Source organism: Haemaphysalis longicornis, unplaced genomic scaffold (genome assembly GCF_048455015.1).
Source record: "Haemaphysalis longicornis isolate Haplotype H1 unplaced genomic scaffold, Haemaphysalis longicornis Haplotype H1 scaffold_12, whole genome shotgun sequence".
In the NCBI taxonomy this organism is placed as follows: Eukaryota; Metazoa; Arthropoda; class Arachnida; order Ixodida; family Ixodidae; genus Haemaphysalis; species Haemaphysalis longicornis.
The window spans coordinates 104,430,081-104,450,993 of record NW_027526225.1 but is presented as its reverse complement, the minus strand read 5'-3'; the positions used below and the strand labels follow the sequence as shown (position 1 = coordinate 104,450,993).

Below are 20,913 nucleotides of genomic sequence, written 5' to 3'. Positions count from 1 at the left end.
TATCAGTTAAGTTGCATATAATGCATGGGAGTTAAGTATTGCAAATGCAGTGAATAAAGTAAGGAATATCTACAATAATAAGTTTTAAGTACGATCGAGTAATTTAAGTAAAGTAAATACTAAAAAACTGAACTAAATATGCATGTTCACAATATTAGGTTCAGTATTTGAACTAAATTATCGTTATTATTTTATAACATGCCCAGAGATGTGACAGTTACACCCATATACTCTTGTAAAATAAATCATGCTTTCAGGCGATGTTTATTTACGACACAAGACAAACAGTAGTTCCTTTCTCCCTTCCCTTCCTTTTCTTTTTTTGTGTGAAATCTAGAGCAGCGCACAACACACCAATGTTGCAACTAGGATGCAACTGTTTCTTATACTAATCTCATGACACTGGTACCACACGAATAGCAGAACTGTTGTACAATGGGAAAAAAGGCAGTGTAAAGAGACACAGAATTTGACCCCACCTTCGCCGCCGGCTTGGTTTCTTGAGAAACTTCCCCCCTGAGTTACCCTCAGAAAGACCTGCAGTTCAGAACAGAACAGACAAGAAGTCACACACGTGGTACATTATTTGTTAACATGATTTTGACAACATAATTCATTTGTTACCGGCACAAAGCAGTTTTTTTGAAGGAGACCATCTCTCTAACGTTATTCGCAGTATGTTTACAAGAGGTATTCAGAACATTGGACTGGGAACAGGTGGGCGTAATGGATACCTCAGTAACCTCAGATTTGCTGATGACGTTGCCTTGCTAAGTAACTCGGGGGATGAATTGCAAAGCATGCTTTCCGCACTGGACAAGCAGAGTAGAACCGTGGGCCTGAAAATTAATATGCAGAAAACCAAAGTAATGATCAATAACCTTGGGACAGCACAGCGGTTTGGGATAGGTGGCGAGGCAGTGGAAGTGGTAAGCGACTATAGTATCTACTTAGGCCAAGATAATTAGAAGGATAAGAATGGGGTGGAGTGCATTCGGCAGGCATTTTCAGGTAAATAATGGCACCCTACCATTGTCCCTGAAGAAGAAAGTACATGACAGCTGCATCTTACCGGCACTCACCTACGGGGCAAAGACTTGGAGGCTCACTAAGAGGGTTCAACTTAAACTGAGGACGACTCAGCGGGCAATGGAGCGGAAGATGATAGGTGTAACATTAAGGGACAAGAAGAGAGCGGAGTGGGTCAGGGAACAGACGCGGGTTAAGGACATATTAGTAGGAATTAAGAAGAAGAAATGGACGCGGGCAGAGCATGCAATGCAAAGGAAAGATAACCGTTGGTCATTAAGGGTAACAGAGTGGATCCCTAGAGAAGGCAAGCGTGGCAGGGGGCGGCAGAAAGTCAGATGGGCAGATGAGATCAAGAAGTTTTGCGGGGATAAATTGGTCGCAGTTAGCACAGGACACAGATAACTGGAGGTCTATGGGAGAGGTCATTGCCCTGCAGGTCGTGTAGATGGGCTGCTGCTGATGATGATGACAAAGCAGTTTTTTGGGGAACCAAATTTGTATTTTGTCTTCATGGCCCCAGAAGGCGCACACACGAACGCACCTCTTCGAGCGTTGTGTCCGAGATGCCGTAACTGGTGATGCCTAGTTGCGTGAGGTTGGCGTCCAGTTCCTTGCATAAGGCCACAAAGGACGCGTAGGTCTCTGGACTTGCTGGAAGGCGGTAGGACAGATCCGCTCCCATGTCAGTGGCCAGTTCTGCTCTGGGGATGTGCCTCCGGATGAGTTTGTCGAGGGCACTGGCTGAAACGACAGCAGGAAAAGAGACTGCCTCAATGGCTCCCTCTACGGGTTGCATAGTGCCAGTTAGCGTGCCTTGAGACACTGCAGGCAGAAGCATTCTCAGAAGTCTGAAATTTACTTCGCAGAAATAGGCGCCGCCTTATCTTGACGTAATGCAGGAGCTATAACCCAAGAAAAAGTTCACTGTAGAGAAGCTTCACTGGACTGCATATGTATGTGCACTGAATTTTTCGGCACTCACTGCCCCTTTTACCCAGAACTTCACCAAATATGGCAGAAAAGAGAGGCACTAAGCGCAATAATTTTGCCCCTTTTTATTAAGGTCATTAGGGGGCAGCCACAGCAACAAAAGCAGCCGTAGCCTGCTACGGTTGAAACTTCGTGGGCGATATCTCCATATACAAAGGAAGCCTTTTACATAGTTATCTCAGCCTTGAAATTTCGTGGCTGTACTTCATTAACGTTTCGCACGTGTTCTTGTCGAAGAAAAATGTGGGGTGCCATGGAGAACCTTTCTGAATCTGGCAATTTGTTCTTTATGACTGAAATTTGTTGACGATTTAAATTGATAGTGCGAGGCATGAGAAAAATTAAACCCAAGTGAATTCTTGCTGCAGATGGGCTCTACATGGTCTAAAACTAGGGACTTCAACGGGCAAAGATGACCACGTTTAGTCAGTTGACACGCCTTGCCTCTGCACCTCTAAAGCCGCCAATTTCGGCCTCAGCATAACTCAAACAAGGGTGGCACACATTAGTAGTTATCTATACCACCTCTACGAGTAAGCTTCCAAAGCCCCCTAAACTGCCAAGGAAAAAAAAAACTACGTCTTACTGGCTTCGTTGTGGGCATCCCCAGGCGTGGGCGAGACGACTGAGGGAGCGGCGTTACTTGGCGTATCGCTTTCTGCTGCCGCACTTGGTGACTATGTGGGGCAGAGAGCAAGCAAAGCAAACAAAAGCGCCACAAATGAAGCTTTTGCTGAAAAGCAGCTGTTAGGCTCACAGCTGTTATATGCCGGGACATTCGGCACACTGCCTGGCACCAACCAAGCACCCGTTATTATGGCATGCATATATACAAATACATAGTATACAGTAGCCGACCGTTTTTTCGGGCTCCAAAAATTCGGACTTGCTGGACATTCCGGACTTTCCCGAGGAATCGTACCATAGGAGAGATGGCTCACAGATTTTTCGGACTGCTTTTTTGGCCCAACAATTTTTCGTTCGCCTCCACGTCTGAAAAATCGGTCGGCTACTGTATATTGCTACGAACATGTCTTGCTTATTGCGCTCGCCTATCTTGTGTTTCATGCAAAGCGTGCGTTTCCCTCTTCTTTTGCATGCCATGTTGGCAAGCCTGTTTGAGGGAAAGGGGGTACTATCCTAGACTGTTCTTGTCTGCTTGACGGTGTTCCCGATCTAATCCAATGTTTCTGGAAATGAGACTGCACTGGAAGGCCATCATGGACCAGCAAATTGAGAGAGGGGGAAAGGCGATAGTGTGAAACTTCCAAGGTCGAGCGAGCCAAACAATTGTACGAGGCGGCGATGGAAGAAAAGGTGGGAAAGAAAGTAATGGAGCGACAACGCGGCTTTAAAAGACACTGATAGGACCAGGCGGGTGAGGAAACTGGGTGTTCCGTCACTGCTGTGGGGTTGCGCCGTATGTGTTTTCACGTCCCCTTGCTTAATGGGAGCTTCAAATTCACGGTCCGCCGACCGCCTGGATTTTGACTTCTCGCGGTTGGCGCATTGGAATTCTGCTGCCGCATGGGGACGTCGAAGGTTAACTCCCGCCCACCAGTGGTCTGGCAAGTTCAGCAAGTGGTCTGTCCTGCCTGCCTGCGGACATTTGCACATCAAGCAGCGTCAAAGGGGGGGTTAGGAATAAAGGAAGGTGGGGTGACACGACGAAGTGGTGTAAAAGAAGGGGAAAATGCCGGTTTATCCCTGCCAGGGTCCGTTGCATGAAGTGAACCACGTGCACTCGAGTGCTGTATAATTGGGGTTTTTAATGCGTGTTTCTATGGGGAACCTGCCGGGACCACGTTGATCCGCCGTAAGAAGCGTCAGAAGACAGGGGAATGTATCACCAGGGTTCCACTGTATACAGTCTAATCCCGCTACAACGAAGTCCGCTTCAACGAAATTTCCGCTTCCACGAAATATTTCCAATTCCCCATCAGCTAGCCATAGAAGTCAATGCAACAAAGTTCTCGCCACAACAAACCATTTGTCTGGCTTGCTTTCGCTTCAACGAAATTTTCGATGAATTGGGCTGGGTTTGAACAATTATTTTACAATAAAATAAGCATAGCGCCAGCTATCTGTAACTTTTTAAACATTCAGGACGCTTAGTTTCACCGAAAACATGCGCAGTGTGCCCACACCGCCACCCACCCCCCTCCAAAAAAAAAACCTCATAGGCGGACGCCATTGTTTGATGGTAATAACAATGTGGCTGGCCGTCTTAACATGAGGCACAGGCCCGGTTCACCAAGCCGGAGCTACAGCCAATCTGTATCCAATTGAAATCGCACGAATGTGCTCCGCTGCTGGCGCGGCGCCGTCATGTATGCGTTGTGACTCGTGAGCAGCTGTCCTTGCCGTTTTCCTTCTACCATTCTTCATAGCCAAGAGCAAAAATCATGTTTGCGTGTTTGGTCTTGAAGCCAAGTCATCCTATCTTAGTCGCGAGCGCGCGGTCATGTTTAATGCAAGCGCACGCGTCTTGCCTGCCAAGGTCAGTATATCTGCCGTGCCCTGTCAGAGGATAAGATAACGGGCACTGCTCCTGCCACAAGCGAGAGGGGGGCTTCCGACGGCCTAGCAGCTATCTGCAAGTAATCAGCTCAGTGGGCACACCTTGTTGTGCAGCAATACGTTTTGCGCCTGCATTTCTTCACCCCCTCCATAACGCGTTCTTTGCGTGCAGTGAACCCAGATAACCATTGGTATGTTTGTTATCTGAATAAACATGACGTTATTGCGCGTCACTCCTTTTTCTAAACATTGTTTTTTTGCTGCCAATGATGCGGAAACATACGGGGCTATTTTTCAGGCTTTTCCGTGGTGTGTTGGGGCGGATTTCGCCTCAACGAATTTTCACTTCAACGAAATTTTTCGCGCGTCCCGTCAATTTCGTTGTAGCGGGATTCGACTGTATACCAATGTGTACCTCTACTGGCCTGGTGGTACGCTTAGAATTTTACTGAGGAGGGTGGATTGGAGGTTATGAAAGTGCAATCCAGAGTGACAAATCCAGACACAAAAGAAACCGAAAGAGAGAAGAGACGTCTTCTTACTGCGTCCTTGTGAGCAGACGCTGTTGGGGAGGAGCGACTCTTGAGCGACCTGCGACCGGCGGGCGGCCGCACGAGGGTGAGGTAGTAGCCGCTCCCGAACCTGGTCTTGAGGAACAGGGACGAGCCGCAGCAGCGCAGGCGGCCCTCGTTGATGACCGCGATGCGGTCCCCCAGCAGGTCAGCCTCGTCCATGTGGTGCGTGGTCATGATGACCGTGCGGCCTGCAGGAGTCGGCCAGAAGAAATTTTGCCTATTCACACGGAAACTGTTTCTGATGTCAAAACGAAGGTGCAGCTTTTCTCTTTCTTTTTTAATGCCTAAATGAAGGAAAAACATGCGGTGGTGGACGCTATTTCTTTCTTTTACCCACGAAATTCTGCACGTACCATGTTTGGTGTGTTTTCAACTGAAACACTCCAGCTGTCTGCCGCACTACAGTGCTCAATGTGTGAATACGCCACAACTCCTGCTTTGGCTGCCAACGGGTGGCTGGCAGTATGTAATAAATAAAATAAGTACTACGTCCCTGAATAGAAAAGACCTTTCTGATCACAGTAGTATCTTGAAGATTTTGAAGATCTTCAAGAGTTTTTCTCATAGTAAGTTAAAGGGCAACTGCACTCAAAATTTCGACCTCTTGAAAACACTATTTCCGTATAGTTTGCTGAAAAAGAAAGCAAGATGCAAAATACAAAAGCTAAAACATGCGCGTGGACGCCGCAAGCGGTCAGCAAAAATCGGCGATTTTGAAACCGAAATCCAGAAGAGCGCGGCCATTGAAGTGACGTTGCAGCCGTCCAGCGAGTGGCCGGACTACGGTTACTATGGTGGTTAGACCAGACGGTCAGCAGTTCGGGAGCCTGCGTGCAAGCTCTACGTGTGCACAGGGCAGCAAATAGGTGAAGCGTGCGCAGCAGAGCGCAACCGGTTCTCCAGCTGTGTGGCTGGCCAGAGGAAGAAGCCTTCATCGGCTCGAGCGTCACAGGCGCGTCATGGCTGTTTACGCGACCCGCCGACAGGTGCAGCGTGGTTGCGACGGAGCTTTTTTAAACGCTTCTCATTGACTAACGAGGCGTTTCACGGGGCTACCACTCGTGTTCCAGCTGATTTGGTGGTACATTAAGGGGGGACGTGGCTTTCAAAATCCACTTTTTTATTTCTTTGTGGATTTGGATGAAAATTGGCACAGCAACTGGAAATGCTTCTGTGATAACACTATAAAAATTTCAAAGTAATATTTTGAAAACTTTTTTATGTATGAAATTTTCTTTTTGTTCCGCTTGTACCGAGCTTGAGCGGCTTATAAAACATGATAGAAAACTTGTTCGAAGTGCTTTGCATTCCCAAATGAATGGACGAGGTCGTGACAGTTTTAGAATTTTTTTTTTACAACACAATGTTTTTTAGTTTTCATTTTTTTAGAGGTTAATGTGCAACAGGCATGTCGACTGTGAACGACTATTTGAATAAAAAATCACAAAAAAACAAATCTGGAAAACCAAAAGTGTCACGACCTGAACAGTTCATCAAGGAATGTAATGCAAGAAACGGAATCAAAATAGACCCAGCGGTCATGAAGAAATCCCTGGTACAAGCGACACAGGTGGCAAAAAAAACTGTTTTGAAAAAACGGCTTTCGAAGTTGCAACATGGGTTTCACATATCAGAAGTCGTCACGGTTGTAGCCTTTCATGTCCCTTTTGAACATGGGGCTTCTGGAAGGCCTTGCCTTGAAATTGGAGTGCCTTTTACAGCCTTTCTCTTTCCAGAAAACATCATTTTCAGCTCCTCCGTGAAGAGTACATACCCCCCTCTGCTAACCAAACGGAGGGGAGATGGGTTTCAATGGGCTTTCAATGCAAAGTAGGTTAGTTGGTTGGCTGTATCGCACTGGACAACCTCCTTTTGCAGTGTTGTCACCATGGCAACAAGTTAAGCATTTTTTTTACTTAAATTTGAACATTTTTGGCTTTTTTTATGTTTTATCTTGCCTGGCACAGCAACTTAGTACTCATGTGCAGGTGTTCAGTGCCAAAAGTTTGCATACCATAAAGATGAAAATGAGCTACTTTGAAGCTTGGTAGAGTATTCTGCATAACTCCCAACTTCAATGCAAGAGCATATTTTTTTACTACTTTTGACATTCAAGGCATCCAATATTTCTCGCAGCACAGCCAGTATGCCCTGAGCAATGGTATCAATAATTTCCCTAAAAAAATCACTGTTAAATGCTGCCACAGTAACGTACATTTTTAACGCAGAGGGCATATTTTTATTCCTATATTACTAACTCAAACCTGTTTGCATGAAAATTACATTACAAGTGCACGGGAAACGTTGCGCAAGAAAGGCGATATGGCTCGCGCGCATCGCAGCGCACGCTTACCGCGACATACCGAACTTTGATTATACCTGATATGGCTGGTCAGGTCGCTTTTAAGATTAAATCTAACGTCGCAGGCATTAATTACAACTACTGGCGTTCAATCGTAACCGGTTGCCCAGTCATGTGATGCTCCAATGCGCGTCGGCTATGCCGTGCGCGCCGCAGCGTTTGACGCGTCGACCGTTTCTTTATCAAGGCTAGCGAGCCCACAGCCAAACACAGCAATAACTAAGCGTGTAAACATCGCAAATCCGACTAAAAGTTCACTTCACGAACCGCTATCGCAAGCGCGCACACCGCGTCACCCTCCGGGGTCTGGCGACGGTAGAGTCACGCGCACCACGAAGCGTTCGATGACCTCCGCCTTTCGAGCCACACAACTTCCCGTAATCCGGCTCGTTATCTCTGGCATTCCCATCGCGATAACGTCCGTGTTGAATACCACAGATTGAACAGAAACTCGGCCGAGCGCAGCGGCGAAAATGAACTCAATCCGCTCGCTACGCAGCTCAGGCGGCCGCCATCTTGCGTTGCGCCCGCAACATCCAATCAGGAGGGTCGTTGTTCTGTGCCCCGACCGGGGACCAATAGCGCTTCAGCATCTATTTCTAGTTTCGTTTGTGCGTCGTTTCTTTTCTGCCGTTTGTGCGTTTGTGAATGAACGAAGATAAAAGAGACGAGCAGAACCGGAAAGACGATCGCTCGGCCGATCTAACCATATCAAAATGGCCGCGCCCGGTGGCACCGTTGCGGAGATAGAGCGCTCCGAAAATTGCCGTTTTTTCGCCCTTTTGCGCTGATAGTTTGTCACCGCGCCTGACAAAAGTATTTTTTTTATGCCACTTTGCGACGCTTTTCGGCGTAAAAACTTTGCAGACGCACAGAATAGGAAACATAGAAGCCGAATATGTGGGTTTCAAAAAAACGATGTTTTGGTCATTTTTCCGAAGTTGAAAACCGCGTCCCCCCTTAAAAACAAATTAGGTCGAGGTGAAATTTGAGTGCAGTTGGCCTTTAAACTCCCTTGTGCAATATGCCTTAAAGGGGCCATGACGACAAAATGCAGGTTTGGTTCATTCGAAAGATTGCCTCGTTAGAATTATACTGACACCACCTTTAACGTAAACTTCGCTCAAACAAGCTGTATAATTAGGAAAAAAGGGAATGGCCATGTGACCTACTAGCTCGTTTCCTGCAACAGAACCAGCCAGCTCTGCGATTGGCGGAGGCTGGAAAAAGCAAACGAAAATTAGGCAGAGCTTATAAGCTTGCCGAACGAGCTATTGGCGCTCATGTTTAGGGCACATCCTTTTTATATCAGTAAGAATGGTGAGGCAAACAGTGGAAGTTACGAATAGAAGTACCGATGCATACTGCTGCTGGTACTGTGCACACTAGGCTTGGTTTAGCTGCACAGGACTGCGGGTCTTTGCGGTTGTTTCAGACGACACTGACCGAGTGACACAAGCGACGGTGTCTTACGTGACCAGATTAGTGAAGCGAGCACCATGTTTCGCGAAACGGTTATTTTCTCCCCGAACAAAAACAAGCCAGGTTTAAATATGGTCACAAACAAACCAAAGGCAGAAAATGGCTTGCCGCAGTGTCGTGGCGCCATCTAGGTTGACTAACAGTAAGCAAGTCTCCGCTCCACACCAAGTTTAGCTGAAGGACCTGTTCTTATGATGTCATTGCAAACGTCGTTCAAACACGTGATTTGCAGGAGAATCAAAATTTTAGCTTAAGCTGATTAATTTCTCAGTGAATAAAACATTGTTTGCATCTGGACAAGTGCTGGGGGCACCTAGAACACGAAATGTTTCGAATATAACAAACTTGTATTTGGTCTTCATGGCCCCTTTAACGAAGTCTGCTGAAAGCGAAGTTTTGCTGCAGCCTGTGCCAGATTCGCACGAGAACGCGGTGGGAGCAAAGGCAGACCTTGCTTGTACTTGAGCATGAGGTCCCAGATCGCCCTCCTTGCATAGGGGTCCACACCGGCCGTGGGCTCGTCCAGGATCACCGTCTGACTGCCCCCGACAAAGGCAATGGCCACCGACAGCTTGCGCTGCATGCCACCTGCAGCAGAGAAGTCGGGGAAGGAAGGCTTCTTCACGTCACTTTCATCTTTCGGCACTGTTGCGAGAAATAGAAAAATGAAGGGAGCTCACGCTAACGCGCAAGACTTGAAGGTAGCGAAGCTGCACGCAACCTTCACGACCATCGCGACAGTTTAGGGCCACAATCGCAGCCGATTTGCTTCGTCGTCACAGCCGCAACGACCTTCACTCCATCATTGCTGCTGTAAGTGTGAGCTTCTTTCATTTTTTTGGAAGTGGTAATCATTGGCATCACCTTGGAGGGGCGTACTCTATGACGTGTCTTTCTCGTTTCGAGCAAGTGTTTCAACGATTATGGCAAATGAAGTTTTTTTTGGAAAAAGAGGGGGGGGGGGGGGGGGGGGGGGGGGGGGGGGGGCAATCTTGGCCAATTTCCCTATGTGGGTAGGTATGCTTGGCTAGACAAGCGTGCGCCGAGGGTGCTGGGCGGTCATCGCGAGGCACACAAACACGAGCACTTCGCAGTGTATTTTTTATTTTTTTTTAACTGCCAGGTGGTCGCCACAATCTTCGCCAATCTACCTAAGTGGGTATTCTTGGCTTAACAGACGTGCGCAGGGGACACTGGGTGGTCGTTGCGAGGCACGCACCACGAGTGATAAGCCTTGTCTTGGTTTTGTTTACTGCTGGGCGGTCGCCACGAGACCCGCACTCACGTGTGCGCGGTTGGTATTTTTAAATGCGGGCACGAAAAATTGCGATATGCTAGCTTCGCTGTAAATAAATTGGGCTGGTATTGGATAGACAGTGGGCCTCCTCGATTATCAGTCCCGGATCGCCCACGGACTGCCCGAGAAGCAATCCAGCGCTCGTTTTTCCCATGTATTTCTATGAGGCTTCCGGTCCGAGGGCAGTCCTCTGACTGCTTGTGGACCGTCTAGGACTGGTAAATCGAGGAGGCCCAGTGTTGGCGAGTCCGTGCAAAACCTGTTTGGAAAGCAAAAACTCAATGGTGGAAGGGGGTGGCTCTCTGTTCTATGAACTAATATTGTGTTTCGAGTAAAGTTGGGGGATAATGGCGTATTAACCACCCCCAACAAAAAGGTATGCAACCCCACCATAACCGGGTTATCCGGTCAGTCTCCATGTAAATCTAGTCGCTTCTGTAGCACCCAAAAAAAGCTTTCACATTAATATGCAAAACATCTTTCCACTTGTTCCCCTCATCTACCTCAGTGGTTTGATCCCGCTTTCATTGATAATCCACTCAGTTCCCGTTGCCCCACAACATTCCCTCTTTAGATAAATCCTAATCTCTTGCAAACAAGTTGGCTTCCACAAGCGAGGAACTACTCTGAAATAAAATGCTGCAGTTCATTTGCATGAGTCTTTGCACAGCACATGGAAATTTAGAAGTACTGCATCATTGGACAATGAAATTTTGTGATCAAAGTTTATGAGCAGGAAATTTAGCGCAATATTTTCTTCGCAAAATTGCTTCCCCACAACAAAGTATGTCTATTGCATTCAAGTAAGCCAGCAAATAGATAAAGGACTGGGCAAAGATTACCCTTCTCCACACGACCACTCGACGTTACAATGGCCGCCAACAAGCATCCACTAGCATACACCCACAACTCCATTTGCAAAACTTGGGCAAGTAAAACTGACCACCTACTCACATTTATAACAAAGGCAGCGAGCATCACGACAGCCGTAGGCTAGAATTGCCAGAGGTGCATGCCCAAAGCAAAGCTGTACCACAGCTGTGACATTACCCGAGAGGTTGCAGGAGTATTCGTCCCTCTTGTGAACCAGGGCCAGGTCATGAACGAAAGACTCCACTTCTGCGTCTACTGTGAGCTTGCTGATCCCCTTGAGTCGAGCGTAGAACCAGAGGTGCTCCGCAACTGTCAGGCTGCCGCAGAACGCAATGGAAAAAAAATAAACGAGCTGTTGCAGGCGTATTCACAACCTACAACTTAGATTAGGTGTTTGCCTCATCTGATGTCTACAAGAGAAAATAAAGTGAAGAAGGCATTGCTTTCAACACTCTCTCCAATACTTGATGAATTTAGAATCTCAAATTTAGAATCCAAAAAAAAAGTCCTTGGACAAACTCAACACATTAAAAATACCACCCTATGAATTGCTAAGAGCATCCAACTTTCAGTAGCCTTGAAAAAAAGCTACTGCTAGTTGCCCAGTTCACAATGTGGCTTCCATAAATAAGCAGCAGTGCACATTAATTTAAATATATTTTTTTTCCAATTACCCTCTATGTTAAGATGAATTTGCAGTGTAGGACTAAACACAGGGGTCAGCTTCATTCTTTCTTTTTTTTTTTTATGCATGACACTTTTCAACGGCACACTCGCACAACCAAAGCCAATCGGGAAGAAAGAACAGGGGGAAGGGGCCCGTTACTTGTCAAAGAGGACGTTGTACTGCGGACAGGTGCCCAGGCTCCGACGGATGATGTCCATCTCTGTCCTGATGTCCCTGCCGTATATTTCGGCTGTACCCTGAGTTGGAGGGTACAGTCCAGTGAGGATGGAACTGTGAGGGATAGAAAAGAAATCGAAGAATAAATATCGCAGGCGGGCGGCAACAGCTACATCGACCAGAGGTGAACTACTTGGCTATGCTAGTACTGAATCCATGCCAAATCCATTTACAGTGTAGACCATTTATAACGTAACCGCTTATAGCACAGGACTGGATGAAACACGGGTTTTTGTGACCACCGGTTTGCCTCCCATAGAGCTCAATGCATAAGCATAATAGCTGATTAAAACGTGGTTGGCTGAAGCCCAATACTGTTTTTAGCGCGTTTTTTTTTGGCGGGTTAGCTGATCGAAAGATGCAGCTAAGGCATTGTTTTAGGGCCTCAAAAAAAAAAAAAAGGAATCAGCAGTATGATGCTGAGCCTCCCTGCTCTCTAACTTTGACACACAAAAGAAAGACAACTAGGCACCTTTTAGCTCGCATGTTCTGTTTGGACTTGCGTGATAAAACACAACTGCCCTTACTTTTGGCCCATTTCGAAAGATAGTGAGCCCCTTTCCTACAGTAAGCTGTTTCTAGAACGTTGTCCAGATAAGCAACTGCCCTTTCCCTTATCGAACAGCTCGAGATAGCGAGTTGGGGTGCCGGAGGTTTCCACTACCTGGACGTTGTCCTGATAAGAACCGCCTTTGGCATCGTGAACTTAAGGTGGGGTGAAAATAAAAAAAATCCCGCTTGCATCCTTGTCACGTTGCCCTGCGGCACCCGTTCATAGATGCTGAGAAACGCAGCCACGACCCTCACAACACAAACGCAAAGGAAGTTAAAGCCGCACTGGTAATTTGAAAGACCGTACAGCAGCTTGTAAAGCCTTGCACCAAACGCCAATGCGGGAAAAAAAAAAGATGAAATAAAGACCACGCCTCTGTTCTTTAGAGGCCTTTGTTTGAGTGATGATAAAGAAAGAATGACTGAAAGGTAGGTTGCAACGTGGTACCGCTTATAGTGCGGATTTTTGCGGCTCCCGCGACATATGTTATACGCAGCCTTTGTTGTACTGCAAATCACTTTAATCAAAAATCTGTGTGAAACCTACTTCACAGTTGTCGACTTCCACTTTTCCCACTACTTGAAATTACTTGTCTTGTCACGAATATACTTGTGCAATCCCACATCACTTTTTTGATATTTAGGCAGGTGGATTACCGCATTTACTCGAATCTAACACGCACCTTTTTTCCGGAAAAATAGGTCCCAAAATCACATGCACGTTACGATCGAGTACGACTCAAAACTGCGGCGCCGTATCGCCATCAACGTTTCAAGATGGCTGCTTGACTACTGAACGCGTAGCCAGCGCTTCGTAGTCGGCGCATGTTTGCCTTTGTTGTCTGCATACAGTCGAATCCCGCTATAACGAAATTGACGGGATGTGCAAAACATTTTGTTGAAGCGAAAATTCGTTGAGGAAAAATCTGCCCCAAGATAGCACGGAAGGGCAAGAAAAATAGCCCCGGATATTTCCGCATCATTGGCAGCATAATACAATGTTTAGAAAAAGGAGTGACGTGCAGTATTGTCGTGTTTATTTAGATAACAAACATACCAATGGTTATCTGTTTTTTTACCGGCACGCAAAGAGCGCGATACACAGGAGGAGGGGAGATGTGAAGAAATGAAGAAATGCAGGCGCAAAGCGTATTGCTGTACAACAAGGCGTTTCCACTGAGCTTATTACTTGCAGATAGCTGCTAGGCGGTTGGAAGCCCCCCTCTCGCTTGTGGCAGGAACGGCACCGTTAACTTATCCTCTGACTAGGCACGGCAGCAACTGACCTTGGCAGGCAAGCTGCCCGCGCTTGCATTGAAAGCGACCACGCACTCGCGACTAAGATAGGATGACGCGGGTTCAAGACTAAACACAAAAACATTATTTGTGCTTGTGACTTCGAAGATTGATTGATTTGATTGATTGATTCTGGGGTTTAACGCGCCGACGCAACGCAGGCGATGAGGCGCGCCGTAGTGGAGGGCTCCGGATTAATTTTGACCACCTGGGGATCTTTATCGTGCGCCGAAATCTCGTACACACGGGCGTTTTTGCTTTTCGCCTCCATCAGAAAAGCGGCCGCCGCGGCCGGGAATCGAACCCGCGACCTCGTGCTCAGCAGCGCAACGCTTTAGCCACTGAGCCACCGCGGCGGGTTGTGACTTCGAAGAATTGTAGAAGGAAAACTGCAAGGACAGCTGCTCACAACACATACATGATGGCGCTGCACCAGCACAGAGCACATTCTCGCGATTTCTACTGGATACAGATTGGCTATAGCTCCGGCTTGGCGAACCCGGCTTGCGCCTCATGTAAAGACGGCCCGGCTCGCCACACCGTTATCACCATCAAAAAATGGCGTCCACCTATGAGTTAGCTTTTGTTATGGGTGGCCGTCTGGACGCAACGCGCATATTTTCGGTGAAACTAAGCGTCGTGAATGTATAAAAACTTACAGATAGCTGGCGCTATGCTTATATTATTGTAAAATATTGTTCAAACCCGGCCCAAATCATCAAAAATTTCGTTGAAGCGAAAGCAAGCCAGACAAATGGTTCGTTGTGGCGAGGACTTTGTTGCATTGACTTCTATGGCTAGCTGACGGGGAATTGGAAATATTTCCTTGAAGCAGAAATTTTGTTGAAGCGGACTTCGTTGTAGCGGGATTAGACTGTAGTCCTTTTTTGCGTGCCTCTGTTCTTTCCGCCATAGAATTTCCCACTGCGAAGACACAGTGGGTTCACCATGATGCTGCGTTCAAGAAGAAAGTAATCTTGTGTGCGGAAAGCGATGGAAATCGATTTGATTGATTTTAGGGTTTAACGCGCCGACGCAATGCAGGCGATGAGGCGCGCCGTAGTGGAGGGCTCCGGCTTAATTTTGACCACCTGGGGATCTTTAACGTGCGCCGAAATCTCGTACACACGGGCGTTTTTGCCTTTCGCCTCCATCAGAAAAGCGGCCGCCGCAGCCGGGAATCGAACCCGTGACCTCGTGCTCAGCAGCGCAACGCCTTAGCCACTGAGCCACCGCGGCGAGTAAGCGATGGAAATCGGGCCGCGTCATGTGCGTTCAGTGTTCCGGACACTTGCGTGCGGGACTGGCGCCAACAGAAAGAGAAAATTTTCGTAAGCAAGGCGACACGGCAAGGGTTCAGCAGACCAAAGAGGGGGCGACATCCCCAAATAGAAGACCCGCTGGCACAGTACGTGCAGCAGCAACGAGCGGCTCAGAGACCTGTAACGACAGAGCTGTCGCTGCCCCGGACCGTCGTCGTGGTGGTGACTGTCTTGCCAGTAATAACCGGCACATTTCCTTTCGTGCCACCTTTGGAATAAACCTTGCTTGTTCCAAGTGAGAAAAAGTTGCATTTTTGTATTAAATAATGAAAGTCTAGTGCGTGTTACAATCGAGGACGTAGCGTTTTTTCTTCTTCTTCGGACCGCGAAAAACGGGCGTTACAATCGAGGGCGCGTTAGATTAGAGCAAATACGGTAATGTGGGGTGTGACTCGCGACACCTCGACTACCTCTGACAATTTACAGTGGCTTCTAATGGCAGCCCTCGAGCCAACCGGCGCGAGGCAGCGCCACTCACATGGTGGTCGTCTTTCCGGCGCCGTTGTGGCCAAGGAACGAGGTGATCTGGCCCTCGTAGAAGTTGAGGCTGAGTTCGTTGACGGCCGCCCGGTCTGCACCAGCGTAGACCTTGGTCAGCTTACGGATGAGCACGCCCAGGGGCAGGTCATGGGGCTCTTCCTCCATGTCTTCGCACCGCCCTGACAGTACGGAAAACCCGAGGAGTACGAAGAGAACATGCGTGTCTGTTAGCATGTACACACACACACATCCAGAAAATGCAGCTCAAAAAGCAAAAAGAGCAGGTCAAAGCCCGAGAGGTCGTCTGGATACATGAGCATCACAACATCCGGAAACAGGCAAGAGAAAGTGGCTTCCTCAACTTTATAATAAGCATAACACCACTCTTTACAGGAGACAGGGTTGCTTAATTTCAAGCCTTCATGATACCCAAAATATTGACAAAGCTTGTACGTAACAGAATATGTAGTATAAGGGCTGCATTACAGGACACTTGCTCATATACACAGTGAACAGAAGATCCACAAATTTTTAACCCTTTAGCATCATACTTAAAAAAAGAAAAAGCATGAAAGTACACAGGGCAAAGGGAAAGAACCTCACAGGATGAATACTTAGCCTTCAATCTTCCCTTTAGCTTGCATACTTTCACGCTTTGTTGACACCATACCAGCAAGCCAATGCAAGGTAAGAGATATCGATCTTTAAAAATGCGCGGTCGGCAGTTACTGGGAGTAGGACAATACAGTTTGCAGGTAAAGAAATGTGAAAGAGAAATCCAGGCTGCCGCCCACCATTCATAGAGGCTGCCCCATTGCAGGATTCCCAGGCTGACTTCCTGCTCAGGCTGGGTTGACGTGGAGTGCCACACCAGTAGGACTTCGTCACGAAGAAGTACCAGGGTTTCGGCACTCCGTACTGCCCTGTACATTGTAACCAGGTAAAAATGGGTGGGGAGGCAAAGCGCGCAGAGTAAGGACATGTGGCAAAACACTTACATATAAATGATGCAAGGCACTGAAAACGCATACCTACGAGCTAGAAAAGAACAACGGCGCGAGCGAGCAGGGGTTTAGCTCGCATCATCCGTAAAGGGCGCGGATCTGTCAGCCCACTCTGGTTACAAACCCCTGTTCGCTCGCGCCGTGGGCTCGGGTTCGAGCCTGTTTTTTTTCGCTTCGTCCCCATGGTTGCCAGACCAGGACTGCCCTCCCCTTTACGGACTGCCTTTACGGGCCCCATACGTTTGTAGTACCTCCCGTGGGGACGAAGCGAAAAAAAAAAAAGCCAGGCTCAAGCCCGAGCCCACGGCGCGAACGAGCAGGGGTTTGTTACCAGAGCGGGCTGACAGATCCGGGGCCTTTACAGATGATGCGAGCTAATCAAAAGAGGGCAGTCCTGGTCTGGCAACCACGGTAGCCCCGCGAAAAAATGGCGGGAAAATTTGCGGGTACGCCAGCCGAAATGCTACCGCGTTCCTAACTAAATGAATGCGGTCGCTGCCGGTTAATTGCGTATATTTTGCCTCAAACGTACCTAGTTTTTTTTTTTTTTGCGCTAAACAACGGGGAGATGTAGGACAAGTGCCAGCGGTTCATGAGTTTCAAATGCTTATGACTATATAAACCGCTTGGCTTTCGAAGCCTCTGGGTTACATCGCGACGACAGCTGCTATGACGGAACGCCATGTGGCTCTACTTGGGTCCAGCGAGAGAGCTACGATGACAAGGCGAGCCCCTAAAGTGCTCTGCACTTAAAAACAGCACGAAAGAGACAGGACATAAGAAGGTGGGACGATGACACAGTGCTGAACCCGCAACTCAAGTTTATGAGAAAGCAACACACATATATATACCCCTCTGAACAACCACATGGTTTCATATCTTGGCGACCGAGGGTGTCGTCGTCCCGCCTTCTCGTGTTCTGTCGCTTTCGTGCTGTTCTTTCGAAATGATCAGTCTCAGTTAACTAGCCCAACTTGCTGTCTTTCTGCCTCACATTACTCAAGACAAAAGCCCCAGGCACAATGCAGACATGTTTAAACACCTCCAACGGACACACAATTAGCCACAGGCACTTGGTTTGAAGTCTCAACACGAGACAAAGATCATGATTCAGCCACATTAACAAGGATGTCGCCTTGCATGGAGGAAGGCTGTCATAATCACTGAAACCTGTGACACCCAAGTCAACCAGAACACCCCCAGGACCGCACAAGCGATGGGGGAGGCTCAAGCCACTTTTAACTATCAGATGCAAACAGCTCCAACACTAATGAGAGAGAATATTCCCCAATGCCACACGGCACCAAAATCTACAACTGAGACTGGTCTCACTGTCTTTTGCACAAACGATTTGCAGCCTTCCCCCAGAGTTGCTCAATATGCACCAGTTGCGACACTCCCGGCAGGTTCCGTGTATCAAAAGCAAGTCCACAGTTGACTAGCTCCTAGTGCTCAAGCCCTTGCATCTGTTGCCACAAGTTTTAGAAAAGAAACCATGCAAACATGAGTAAACATTACCAAGCTTTACTTTGTTTGGTAGCGCTACCGAGTACGTGTCTAGCAAAGTCAGGAGGTACCGACCGGGGCAGACGGCCTCGAGGTACCAGGCCAGGGCGAAGTAGAGCAGGGCGTCGAGCAGCAGCAGGGCCATGACGTGGGCGATGGAGAAGGAGTCGGGGGGCAGGCCCCCCTGGAGCAGGTTGTGCCAGTGCACGCCCACCCCCTGCTCCTCAAAGTGGGCAAAGTAGCTGCAGCCCAGCCCAAAGGCCACGTTGGGCACCAGGCTCTGTGAAAAGGGTTCACACGCAGCAGCGGTCACACATGATGTAGGGAGGAGAAAGAGACTTCTTTTCTTTGCAGCTACCGAATGTCCGCACACAGAAACGGCTCTGCGAAATAGTAATCCCACCGTGAAAGCTAGCCAGAACCTCCACTGTGAAATTAGGTGTGCATGTGCACCTTCTCAGCATGTGGCTACATTCAGCTGCCCACCCATGAACTATTGAAGTGCTTGCAGCACTACACGAGGGTTGTCATAACTGTCTCCAACAAGGTGTGGCCCAAGCCAACAAAGTGTCTACAAAGCTATGGATTTATGGGAAGCAATTTGATTCTAAGAGCAGAGCTGTTGTAAGAGCCGTAAGTTTGCCGTTGCAGGAAAAAAAAACAGGGAAAAAAATCCCTCCAGCCCTGTCGTTAAGCGCTACAGCGTATTAAAAAAAAAATCCTCCAGAGCTAATGCTCAAGGTGAAAAGACACCCTGCTTGGGAGAGGTCACTGCGGCTGCGCATTCTCTAGAAGCCATTATGGATAATTGGAGACATGGCTACGGGTGTGCCGCTCCTTCCCGAGATGACTTGCAGATCCCACCACCACTGCCTCGAGTGCATGACGAAGAGCTGGTGGTCTACAATGCTAAGGATGACTTTGCATCCACCACTCACTGCGAAAGAGAGGATGACCTCTTTGATGCACATGGCGACGATTACTAGCACCACAACCATGCAGATTAACAATGATACTGCTACTTAAAAGAGTACTTACACGAAACTTTTACATTAAGTTTTTTCTTTCTTTTTTTTTTTTTCTACAGTGGAACTCCGATAAACGACTTTCAAGGGACCGCGAGAAAGCGTCGTATGACCGGGGTGTCATACGACCGGGGTGCGGGTAAATGCCGGCCTAGTAGACGATCTCACTCGACAGGTGAACTAAGAACTTATATAAACTACTATATTTTGCGCGTTCTCGCGTAATTTGCAAACCTCTAGCTGAAATCCCAAATTAAAAAAAGCAATGCCCTATGTTGTGCCCCCCTCCCCTCCATACGTCCAAGCCCGCCAGCGAAGCGTTGCGTGCTACGCGACAGCCGCGTGTCCGGCGCTATTTATAGCTCGCCAGCCCTTCGCCTTGCGCGTGTGAAATATGGCCGACGTGGTCGAGCAAATTGAGAGTGGAAGAGCCGAGTGTAGAACTGCCAAGGCCAAGCGAAACGAACAATAGTACAAGGCGGAGAGGAAAAAAAAACGGCATTCCCGTACATGGTGGAGACACCCTTTGATCGGCCCCGTGCCGTCGCTATTGGGTCAGTGCTCAACACATAGCTGTTTTCGTTTCCCACAAGATCCAGCAATGCGAAATGGATGATTCAAACTTCGGGAGTAAAGCGTGTTGCGGCGAAAATTATAGCGTGGTCTGGCTAAAGTGACTTGCAGTGGTGGCCAGCGATTGACCCAAAATGGCGGTGCCAAAATATACGCGTATCCACCCTTGTGGTGGACACACGTGAATTGAGACACTCTACTGAAGAAAGGAGCAGAGTGACATAGCGGCTTTGTAAGACTGATAAGCAGAGAGCAGATATACAGGGAGAGAGAGCGCATTGAAAGTAAGAAACTTGGATCGAGCGGGCAGAGAAAGTGGGTGTTTGGCCATCACCGCGGGGTTGCGTCGTATGTTTTCGCATTCGGCGGCGGCTCGATAGGAGCTCAAATTCACGATCCGCCTGCCACGGGAACTTCGACTTCTCACGGTTGGCGCGTTGCCATACTGCTGCCGCGTGGGGCCGTCGAAGGTTACCTCCTGCTCATGAGTACCCGCCTGCTGCTTGCGTCTGTCGAGCAAGTGGTCTGGCCCGCATGCGGACCTCTGCACATCGAGCATCGCTGAACGGGGGTTCAGAACAGAAAGAGGTCGAGACGAGGCGGCGAAGCGGGGTAAAATATGGAAAAAACGCCGGTTTACCCTCACCAGGGTCCGTCAAATGAAGCGGACCGCATGCACCCGAGCGTCATATCATCGGGGTTTTTACTGCATTGTTTCTATGGGGAGTTTGCCAGGACTGAGGTGATCCGTCGTAAGAAGCGGGTCGTCGTATGTCCGGGGGACGTACCAGCGGGGTTCCACTGTATTACGGCTGTTACCAGCCCACTACTCATAGAATGCCACATTAGACGGTCGGTCACTCTGTAAATAATTATTTACAGCAGCCTCGTTTATCCGTGCCAGTTTCGGTTTCGACATAACGACCACTGAGGCGGCTACCATGACAGGAGGCCACTCGTGATGCCACTGTCCTCATCACACTACTGCTGGTGTGGGCGCGCGTGTGCCCAGAACAGCCGTGGTTTGCACCATCTCCACGCACTTGGGCAGCATGACGTCAGCCCCGAAAGCGTGACGTGATACCCACACCGGAGCAGCACGCACCAACCGCAGCCAGTG

At 48.4% G+C, this 20,913-nt stretch overlaps 1 protein-coding gene across 3 annotated transcripts in view; it reads right to left on the bottom strand.

Moving 5' to 3' along the window:
- The window catches only part of LOC144163171 (phospholipid-transporting ATPase ABCA1-like), a 149,673-nt gene that overhangs the window by 54,861 nt on the left and 73,899 nt on the right, over positions 1-20,913 (bottom strand). For all 3 annotated transcript variants that reach the window (XM_077693995.1, XM_077693993.1, XM_077693994.1), the window contains 10 exons: positions 18,271-18,475; positions 16,480-16,608; positions 15,684-15,864; positions 11,958-12,089; positions 11,309-11,448; positions 9,412-9,549; positions 5,085-5,305; positions 2,609-2,699; positions 1,574-1,773; positions 480-537 (listed from right to left, as the gene is read on the bottom strand). In XM_077693995.1, coding sequence (XP_077550121.1) covers positions 480-537; positions 1,574-1,773; positions 2,609-2,699; positions 5,085-5,305; positions 9,412-9,549; positions 11,309-11,448; positions 11,958-12,089; positions 15,684-15,864; positions 16,480-16,608; positions 18,271-18,475 — 1,495 coding nt within the window. The remainder of the gene's footprint in view (positions 1-479; positions 538-1,573; positions 1,774-2,608; positions 2,700-5,084; positions 5,306-9,411; positions 9,550-11,308; positions 11,449-11,957; positions 12,090-15,683; positions 15,865-16,479; positions 16,609-18,270; positions 18,476-20,913) is intronic.